General features: G+C 35.1%; 2 protein-coding genes across 3 annotated transcripts; both read left to right on the plus strand.

Moving 5' to 3' along the window:
- LOC143465157 (uncharacterized) lies at positions 1–2,134 on the plus strand. Of its 2 annotated transcripts, XM_076963337.1 has the most exons (3): positions 1–504; positions 636–1,225; positions 1,510–2,134. In XM_076963337.1, the coding sequence occupies exons 1-3, from the start codon at positions 487–489 to the stop codon at positions 1,592–1,594; spliced, it is 693 nt and encodes a 230-aa protein (XP_076819452.1). In that variant the 5' UTR covers positions 1–486; the 3' UTR covers positions 1,595–2,134. The 2 variants fall into 2 exon arrangements, with proteins under 2 accessions (XP_076819452.1, XP_076819451.1); XM_076963336.1 differs by having other exon boundaries at positions 2–1,225; positions 1,510–2,130.
- A 6,680-nt stretch (positions 2,135–8,814) lies between these two features.
- Positions 8,815–11,082, plus strand: LOC143465252 (uncharacterized). The gene is made up of 2 exons (XM_076963449.1): positions 8,815–9,694; positions 9,826–11,082. Exons 1-2 carry the CDS (start codon positions 8,838–8,840, stop codon positions 9,908–9,910), a joined length of 942 nt encoding a protein of 313 aa, XP_076819564.1. The 5' UTR covers positions 8,815–8,837; the 3' UTR covers positions 9,911–11,082.
- The last annotated feature ends 342 nt before the right edge of the window (positions 11,083–11,424 follow it).

The following is an 11,424-nucleotide window of genomic DNA, read 5'->3' on the forward strand; positions in this document are numbered from 1 at the left end:
AATAACTAAGAATAGGCGAACACTGTTGAACTATGATAAAACATTGTCTACAGCCATGCTGTACTTTTTTCACAATGTTTATTATTCTACTTCATATTTTTCATCAGTAAAACACAATTACCTGTGTATGAAATATCACTGTGATGAAAAGGGTTTACATGCACAGTGACTATTAGGTTGCGAACAAACTGTAATGAGGGCAAATTTGAAAAGCACAGATTAGTAAGGAGTAACAAAACATGGCACATTTCAAAGTGATGGAATGAAAGCTGAAGTTTATCTTTGTAATAGTTATGGCTATTGAACTTGACGTAAATCTTTATACTTTCCGAGATTCTGTTTTAGGCCCGGTACTGGACTGCTATTATATGTATACAATGTTTTCCATGTTGAGAAAAGATGGCATGGTTACCACTGGTGACGTCGTACAGTATTTAGCGAAGGAAACTAAAATATCTCCTATCGACTGTGATTTACAGAAAGAAAATGTCGTCAATGCAGAAGGTTCTTTGTTTGAGAAAATTCAATATGAATTGGATCGAATCCGAACGAAAAATGACAAAATTAAGTTTCTTCGATTCAATTATGCATACAGTTATGACGTAACCAACCTAACTGGAAAGCAATTCTTGCAGCTTTTGGTCAAGATTCTCAATGATGATTGGAAGATAGGTGAAGGAATTTTGCTTTCAGCCGACGAAAAGTATCAAGCTGCGATTTTAAAATACAGTGCTACTCAACTTGCGATTAAAACTTATCCCATTCCGGGTGATGAACCTTGTAACAGGGGTATATTCTCCAAATTGTTTGATGACAATTATGTGCAACTTACGCAAAACAGTAATGAGGAATTTAAAGATTATTACGCACCAGATAAGATAAAACTGTTGCGAAAAAATTCAAGGCAAAAATTTCCAATCTTTTTGGAGCAGAAAATGACCCAAAACTTCATAAATCTTCAACCATATAATTATCCTTTCATCGGGCTTCTGTTTGAAATTGCCAGAACAGGTATCACAACGGATGCATATTTGGAGGCCAGAGGCATTTTGAACAATGTCCCGGTGGCAGCTTGTGTAAAACTCGCCATGGACACCCAACAGACTGGGAAACTTAAAAAAGTGTTTGGTGAAAGAATAAATTTGATCAAGTATACTAAACGCGACACAATGGTTCGACAAAAAGCTGATTTGCGAATGGTTGCCGCCAAAGAAATCATTTTTCAGTAAGATGGTATACTGTAGTAACTTACAAATAGCATTTATAGTTTGCCAGTAAAGATATCCGAATCTCTTATTTCTTTTGGTCACTCAGACTTTATGCACTGCATAAATTTTTTTCATAATTACTTTTTACAAGCACCGGGGAAAATGTTAACGGCGTTAGATTATTAAAGAAGAAGTACTACCATTATGAAGCTCTGGTCAGCTTTCTTATTTGTATATACTGTAGATACAAACACAACAACTTTTAAGTTGCAAACCTATAACTTTGATTTTTATTAAACAGGTCAATTCCAAACCGGAATGGTCTGTTTGAAAAAGAAGACGTCAGAAAGGTTTCAAAAAATATTAAAAGATTCTATTCCTCTTAGTGTTTGGCGGTTGCTTTATCAGAAATACAGAAAATGCAATATAGAAGGCTTATAGAAAGGCTTCATTTATCTTAGTATTACATTAATTTTTTGACAAAAAAATCCTATTTTTGATTTTATAGCATTTTACTCTAAGATTTTAATCTAAGAAGTTTTACGTTTACTTTTCATTGATCTTCTTTTGGAAACGTAAAAGTTTGTGTTATTGTTGATTTCGATTGCGTTGATATTGTGTTGGTTGATAACTGTTCGAAAAAAAGATTTACCGTATGAATAAAAAGTTGAATGCCAGTAACATTTATGGTCCTTTCAATACACTTCCTTGAAAGAACTTGCAAGGAATTTCACAATGAATTTGCTGTATTGTATATCAATGTTAATTACTTATCAATAACGAACGATAACGAAATTTTACTGCAATCTTGAATAAACACTTTTTGTAAATGTAAAATTATATTTTGCCAAGGAAACTTATGTTACGAGATTTGTTAGTTTTATCGGTCGTTACCATCTTTTTCAAACAGGTTGAGCCCAGAATGTAGCGCAATATCTGCTTTAAATGCAAATATCCACAGTATACAGCTGATACGTCAGACATTTTGAGCTGCAGGTGTTGCTGGAAAGAGCAACCTGTAGCTAAATTGGAGAATTTTTAATCACCGCAAACTAACATGATAACTTGTAGTGTAAGAGAAACAGGGCTATGTTGGAGAGAGGAAAGTATTTTTTCTTACGAATGCAATAAATATGACCAAGAAATACTTTGTGGTATTTCTCTTTTTACAACAGCATTGCAGCTTTTCGTTTTGAAAACAATCTTGTGCCCGAACCAATCACAGGATAATTCGACCAGAGTCTGGAAATTTGCTGACATCTTTATCTAGTAGCTTTCACTGTCACTTACTGTTGGATGGTCGGACGATTCAACCTATGGATGATTCCATATGAAGTGGTTAAGCAGTTATTGCCAAAATATTGTTGCAAATTTGGCTTCCTATTATAATGGAGACTGTGGTTATTATGACATGACAACGTTAAAACAACATGTTTAACGACTGAAGTTTGAATTAGTTGTGTTAATAGTGGTAGGCAAGCTGACGTACTTCGGTGCACATCGCACCTGCGTATATGTATCCTGATTTCCAGATTTTGTTAAGTGAAACCATTATTGATTTGGCAATGCCGATTTTTCTGCTGATTTACATGCTGTGGTCGTATTGGTTTGTAATAAAGCTTCCAAGATAGGATAAGATTTCTACATTTTCAATTGAAGTGATATCGACTGTCAACTTAATTACGGACGTTACCGTGGACGTCGACGTCGTTGATTGCCATTAGTTTTGTTTACTGTGAGTGTAGGTTAAGATCTGCTTCCCCGCTAAACGCTTTTACTCTTTCCCGCAGGGTTAAATTTGGGATTTATATATGAAACTGGCTATAAAACCACATAATCCGTATATCTTAAGTTGATTATGTCTCGTACATCGATTGGCACAGGCCCTTTAAAGTTTTCAAGAGCTTTTCGCATAAAGTTTTCTGCATACAAGTTAAAGATGTAAAGAGAAAGTATGTAGCCCTGTCTTATTCCTTGTCCGATTTCAAACCAAACCAATTAGTCAATCCGACACCGGTCTTCACAGCAGCCTTTTGGTCATTGTATTAACTTTATGACGTGGGCTGGGATACCAACGTCAGATAGTGTGTTTCATAGATGTCGATACCGTAATTAAGCTATCAAGACCTTCTTGTAATCGATGAAACATATAGGTATGTTAATAAGTTGATTTCACGTCGTTTTTCGATGATGCATTTTGAGATTAAAATTGCATCATTTGTATTCTTTTTTAGTGTAAATCTAGTTTGTTCGGCAGCAATTTCACGTTCTATGTTATATTCTAATCCACGGTGAACGACAATTTTTGAATATATGTTTCATTTAACTCTTTTCCAAGCAAAGATTACTTTAACAAACACAAACCATTTTACTTTAGAAAGTATTCACTAAAAGTTTTCTTATTAGCTAAATAACGTTTTTAATTCATGGCTTTGTTGTAACTTTGTTAATGTAATATTTGTACGACCACATGACGCTTTCATTTAGCGTTTATTCCTAAATAGAAATTTCTTCTGTGACCTAAGGCAGGGTATATCGACGTCGTGTGATTAACCAGATTATAAAAAAATCAAAAAAACTGTTTCTTTTGTTCTTGGGAGAAGTAACTCGTTTGTTCGTTTAGGAAGTCGAACGTTTTCCTGCAGTGACTGCTTGTAGGAGCTTTTAAGCCGGGAAGCTTATCTGTCACGCTAAATTCTTCCTTTCTGGCTCCCCCCGCTTATACGTCTAGTCTAGTCACATAGCCAGCGTTTGCTTTTCAAACTCTTAATAATCTTTAATTTCTTCAAATGTACGCAATAAAAACAACCAAACCCGCAGTCACACATTGTGTACAAATATGACCACAACAATACGGGTGGAATACATTTAAATATACACCTAAAAGCACATCGTGGATTACATTTAAATACTGTATACGCTTAAAAACACATCAAAGTATTGTTTACCAGTGCTACATTAACATGTCTGTCAGCATGGTTAGTACACAAAGCATCATCAAACGTGAAATTCAGTGACATATCGACTTAAAGAGAATTTAGTGTGACACTACAATAATTGATTTGTATACTTTGTTTTTGGTACTTACATGGGAAAAATTTCTACGGTTAAAGGGAATTTCCCCTACAACGGACCAAAGTTTTCTAACTAAAAATCAGGAAACGTGACGCAGTAACCTATAATAGTTGTATAGCTGGCTAGACCAAGCTGTTGTTATGTACTTTTGTAAATATTTAGTTTAAACAAACATACATTTGCGTTAGCCCTTTAATGTCAACTTTCCAGGCGATTTAAATCACGCCACTGATTCCACATGACGTGTGTAACTTCGAAATGGATAACATGCAAGGTCCTACTATACGCTATGAAAACGGTTAACCCGTGGCCAAACTTTCAGACAAGACATAAAAATAAAATTTTATATTCTTACGCAATATTACACAGCACAGAAATACCATCTATAATCAAAATGACCCTCTTGAACAAACAAGACAACGACTTTTAAATAACCAGCTGTTGGCTACATATAACACTTAATAACATTTACAAGATAGAAGTTTATGGTTTTAAAGGCTAAAATTAAACGATAGAATGTAAAACGTTATATATATAGGTGTGTGTGTATGACGTATGTACCTGTATATAAATAACACATATTTGTATATAACTTAAAACTCTTGTGCCTATATTGAAACTCCCATTTTGGCTTTCCATGTAATTGTTTTTACGATGTCCTTAAACAAACTATCAGATGGTGTTGGTTACAATGTTGGTTGTCACCTTGGGTTTAGTCGTTTTGGGTTTAGTCGTTTTGGGTTGAATCGACTTGAAACCGTTTCAATCTGTCACCAATACTTTTGCTTTTGTATAAAATTTGAATGACTCATCTCTAACTTTGTTTACTGTAATATCGATGTGGGAACGTGAATCTTTTATTTAGGTAAGGGGAAGAAATTGAATTATCCTCTAGTCTATAATAAGTGCTTTCTACTTTGTCCTTGCTACAAGAAAATTGATTTTTTAATTGGAATTTCCCAAATTGTAAACCCGATTTTCCAAACAACTTATGCGGTGCAATTATCTACTGGTTTTATTCCAAAATAAACAAACTTATTTATAATGTACTCGTACATATTTTATTTATGCGCACCTTTGTTTGACTTCTGACGATAGTGTTACCAAAAATTAAGTCATAACAGCTATCATTGTTTAATCTTTTTCAACTGCCCTGAAATCGATATATGTAAACAATACGTTGTATAGAAATTTCGACAAACTTTTATAATTGTTTGAAAGGTTTGAAGAAACTGGGTTAACTTCAGTGTGTTATAAGCAAAAGATTGATGCCTTTACATAGTTGAATTCTGAGCATTATCAATGGTTTCTGACATCATTGTTTATCATCTTATCTGCCAGAACAGATACTGCAAGTAAGTCACGTACAGGATAGATCTATAATCGTGACAGTGATGAGTATGTAATAAACATTATTGTAAAGCAGCAAAACGATTGTGAAAGGCGTTGTCCGGTAATATTACCAATATACTGAGTAAAGAATAGAAAAAAATCAGCCTATCGTGCAATTAAAATTTTACATTTAATTGTTTTGTTGTTTTATTTTATTTTTAGCCCATATTGGGAAAAGATTAATCGAAATAAAGAGATAAGGAATATGTAAATTCTTTTTCAATTTAAGCTAAATAATGCTTTTGTATTGAAATATCGACAAGCAATTGAATTAGCATAGAATAGTTTGAATTCCAAATAACAAACTCAAAACAAATTGAAAATTGAATTGAAAAATTGAAAACAGGGTTTTCAATGCAAAGTACATTAAACCAAGAAGCTACATCGCAAAACTGCATCATGAACCTCCCTCAACTTTGGCTTGCAACGAGATCAAGGCTAGGAATGCCTAGATTCTTAGTTTGGACAGAATCGTTGTACTAAAATTTCTAAATTTCTAGCGTCGCTTACATCAATGCGTATGTTAATTTCGTGCCGCAGTAACATTGCGGACTTGCGGTATTTCCGAAAGATAAAAGACTACAACTTTTTATTTATATTTCATTGTTGCTGTAGTAGTAGACCGTAGCACAGTTTTTGGTTATGATTTGCTAAGGCTGTGTGCTAAATCCCATTTAAAATGCATTCTCCGCAACCCTATATCACAGTTTTGAATAACGAACCCTAACTTCGTTCAACGTCACTGATGTGATATCGATATAGTTATATACGTGACTCTTTCATTTGCATGATAGAAAGGCATTCAGCAACAATTGGTTTGTACTTTACCTAGCAAAAGGAAAAGTGTTTCGCTAATGGGGACTACCCAAAATTGCAAACATAGGTTCTCCAAACAATCATATGATGCAGTGATGCTTGTTTTATTACACAATAAATAGAACTACAGTATTATGAAGTATTTTTGAAACTATTTAACTGATTCCCTCCTTTATTTGACTTTTGACGCTAACGTTATCAGAATAAAATCCCAGTAACTCTCATTGTTTAATTTCCAATCGTTTCACCTGCGCACGCGATATATGTAAACAATACGTTGGATATAAATGTCGACAAAGACTTACAATGATCTGAAAGGGTTCGATGAAATGAGTGAACTTTAGTGAATCAAGTTAAGTATTGATGCTTTTATGGTTGAATTCTGAGCCTATAGCATTTGCTTCTGAGAATTTCACTATTTATTATCTTATCTGCCAGAGGGGTTGGTGCAAAACAGTTTTGTGTATGATAATCTTGACAGTAACGAGTTTGAACAGTAATAAATATCATGGTGAAAAAATGTTGATGAAAAATGTTTGTCTGTGTTAGGTAGTATCACATATATTGAGTAAAAATGATAAAGAAATTTCAACAGCACAAAAACTTTCAGGCTAACAAAGGTTTTACATGCATTTGCTCGGTATAGTTGTATGTACGTGTCCCAGTCCAGGCTATGTGCAGTTTGTATTAATTTGTACGTTGTCGCATATAAAATAAAACAGTTATTTAATAAGTGTTAGATTTCCTCGCTTGTTGCTTTAGTTAAAAGAAAAGCGATTACGCAAGTCCAAAGAGGAATGTCTTGCCATATCAAAAGTGTTTTAACTGTAGAAATTGACCGGGTGTACGTCGAGTAATGGTAAAAAGTTTAACAAATTTCGGCCAACTAAGGATGGTTGTGCTGTGTGCGCTCTTACCTCTTGCGTTTTCGCTCAATGGTAGTCGAAGAGAGGGGCCATAGGACCGTTTTCCCCCCTGACGCGGTCCCCAGGAGGTTAATCGAAAATCAAAGAGCGTCACTACGCGTCCGGTACCTCATTACATCTTCGCTGAAAATTTGGTGCCAGTAGACGCCGCCTTTAAAAAGACTTTTCCGAACCTGACTGATTCACTGAATGAGTTAATAGCATAAATATATATACTGTATACTGTAGATATGGTGGCATTCTTGTTTTACCGCAGTTACCCGTGCCGGACTAAGCTAGAGCCAACAGCCAAGATTGAATTGACTGTAGGTTAGCATTTAGATCAGTGGTTCTCAACTTTTCATAGTTCGTGGCCCCCTTACAGTGATCCTCAAAATCCGTGGCCCCCTACTCATCAATAAAAATGTAGATTGTTGATTACAATACACTTTTTACTTCACTATTGCGTGTGCAGTAGCCTTCGTGTAGCTAATTTTGCACAGTAAGCACAAGCACAAAAACGTGAGAAACTTGTGTCCCTGCGTTCCGCTTTGCCTCGTTTTCGACTTCTCCTACTACCACACTATAGCTCACTGGTGAGGCCTTTGCTCATAGCCCCCAGATAACGCCCCCAGGGGACGCAATGGGCCCTGGTTGAGAAACCCTGACTTAGATAAACCAGTAAAAACAACGGTAGGTTAGTTTAGGCTTTTTTAACGCATATACGGCTTATTTAACTATTATACACTTAAGTACGCCTGTTACTATTTATTTGTCGACCACACGAAACATTCTGTTCATACTTGTTCCAAATACCTGAGTTACGCTGTTGTTTCTGTTATTGTGATAATGTAAAACATTATAAGAACCGTCATGTTCAACATAATTAAGCGAAGAATTAGTGGTTTTTGCCACTTATTTATGGCAATAATTGCTTAATTACTATGTCTTAGTTAACAAATCCTTTTTCCAACATATATTTACTGACAACCACTCCTTTGATTTAAGGCCAACTTGTTTTAGGATTTGCCTCTAACTTTAAAATAGCTACCTTTTACCATTTACGCAGATATATCGTTTGTGACAGACATATCGCAGAGACATCGGAGATATCGAAAAATGGTAGCTGCACTTTAGTGATCTATCGACTTACTCCATGTAAAAGGTTTATATACAAAGCTTAAAATTCAAAGATAACAAGAAAAAGACACAGTGCCACAAGTTAATTGTTTTTGAAGTTTTAAGGTATCAGATTTGAAGGTTCAATGCAAGTTCATGTCAGTTCTTTACACGGCGTCTATAACAAAATATCATACATGAAAGACTGGATTCTTAATAAGACATTAAAATCAAGTTGCGTAGATTTCTATTTTTCTATTACCTGTATTGCTGCATTGTCAATTTCTTCACGTAGGATGATGTTTATAGGGTTTGTAGCTTTATGAAAAAAATGTTGTCAACAATGAAAACAAAAACCACCTTCTCAATTGAAGATGTAGTTGAGATTTTAAAAAGGGAAACTAAAACACTTCCTAATGATTTTAATTTACTAAAAGCAAACGTAACCAACATCGAAGGCCACTTGTTTGAGAAAATTCAATTCGAATTGGATAAAACACGAAGTAAAAATGCAAATATTAAAATTGTCCAGTTCAATTACTTGGGCAGTTATAAAATCAACGACTTGACCGGAAGTGAATTGCTGCAGTTTTTTGTTAAACTTGTCAACTATGATTTGAGTGATGGCGAAGCAATTTTACTTTCCACTGACAAAAAGTATCATGCAGCCATTTTGAAATATTCTTCCACGCAATTAGAATTTCGAACTCTTCCTTTGTCGATCTTGACAGATCTTGACAGCAGATTTATATTTACCAAGTTGTTTGACGATAGCCATGTGCAGGATGAATTGAAAAACAAACCAGAGCTAAAACCATATCTTAAACCAGACAAACTAAAAATGTTGAGAGACAATTCACGACAAAAATTTCCCAGATTTTTGGAACAAAATATGTCACAGAATATGGCAAACATGTACCCATATCAGTATGCTTTCATGGGACTGTTGTTTGAAATTGCAAGAACAGAAATTGTTTCAAAAGAATACTTTGAAGCAAGAGGGATTTTAAATGACATTCCGGTGGCAGCTTGCATAAAACTTGCCATGGACACTCAACAAACTGGAAAACTGAAGAAAGTGTTTGGTGAAAGAGGACAACTAACAAATCATAACAATTACAACATCATTCAGCAAAAAGCAGATCAACGAATGGATGCTGCAAAAGAAATAATTTTGCAGTAAGTGTGTAATAACTTCTTTAATATATCAAGGAATAGCGCGGTCTTGAGTTTTTACTCTTGATGTAACTGCTGTATATAATCTTATAGTTACAGCACAGAGCATTTCAACCAAAATGTTTTGTGAACAGATCAATTCCGAACAAGCTTGGTTCATTCAAGAAAGAAAACGTGGAAGAGGTTTTGGATGGAATTAAGAAATTGTATTCATTCTAAAGCTGTTATAATTTATATCTGTACAGTATTAAAATTAAAATATTAGAGGACAAATCCTTTCTAGTACAAAATTGCAACTTAAGTACCTCCCAAAAAGCCGTAAAGTACTTTTTGATCAAATCCGTTTTTGTATAAAGATTGGCTTGTATTTTTAAATTACCTTCACAATTATCCCATACACGACTATATATTTAACATATATGTACCCTATTGGCTTTCGGTGCTGTAGGCCTACTGCTTTTCTTCAACAAACTATGATTAACTTAGTGACAAAACAGTAAAAAATATGTTTGTTTGCGTTAATATTTTGTGCAAACGTAATTTCGAATGACTTACATGATACTGTACTGTGTGTGGCGTAGGCCTATTGTGGCACTTGTAATTACTAATTAGTAAATAAATTGTTTATCTCGGTGTACAGACACATAATCACGTGACATTTAATCACGCGACACTTAATCACCGACACATAATCACTTGGAGAGTTAATCATGCGACACTTAATCACGCGACGCATAATCACTTGGAAATTTAATCACGCGACACATAATCACTTGGACAGTTAATCACGCGACATTTAATCACACATTTACAGTATCGAAAATTGCAAGTCTACACATGGGAAATGTGAGCAACTGCACGAAAAGAAACTAAAATTTCACTTGATAGATAACGGTCAACTGTGTTTTGCACGCGCAGTTTCAGTGCCTTGTACCGCTTTGGAATAGAAAGTTGAGTACCAGCAATTCCTTGCAGAAACGTTGCACGTTGCATTTGAAGGTCTTTTTCAATTCCCTGTATGACAGTCCACAATGTCGGGTGGTGGCATTGAAAAAGCGCTTGGAGACCAAAATGCCAACCTTCGCCTGCATTCGTGGTTCTTGCAATGCAACCTGCCCCGGCTTCGTAATGATTCCAACTTTCAATTGGAAAGATGGCTGAGCCGTAATTTTCACCTCGTCCCGGACGTCGTCTGCCTCTGATATATGTGTGTTCGAAACTGTCTGATAAATGTGTGATTAAATGTCGCTTGATTAACTGTCCAAGTGATTATGTGTCGCATGATTATGTGTCGCGTGATTAAATGTCCAAGTGATTATGTGTCGGTGATTAAGTGTCGCGTGATTAAGTGTCACCAAACCGTTTATTTCACCCCGATCCATTGTTGTGTGGTTGGTAACCGACTTGATACGATATAATAGTTCAGGGATGGGCAAACTTGTTTAACTAAAGAGTGACTTACGGAAAACTACAACACCAGCGAGCCGCAAAATCAGTAGTGTCAATACAAATACGGTAAACGATTTATGGATAATGAACTATAATGGATATTACTATTCACTATTCAGCTAGAAGAGCCACTAAAAGCAAGTCGGCGAACCGCAGTTAGCTCGCATTTGTAACACTAACAGCTAGTCATTCACGATCTTGATAAGGTCATAGACCTTGTTGATGGAGGCAAATTGTACTGATTTTATTAACGCAAAGAAATATTCATTTCAGAAATTGTTTGA

The sequence above is a fragment of the Clavelina lepadiformis genome, chromosome 7 (genome assembly GCF_947623445.1).
Source record: "Clavelina lepadiformis chromosome 7, kaClaLepa1.1, whole genome shotgun sequence".
Taxonomy (NCBI): domain Eukaryota; kingdom Metazoa; phylum Chordata; class Ascidiacea; order Aplousobranchia; family Clavelinidae; genus Clavelina; species Clavelina lepadiformis.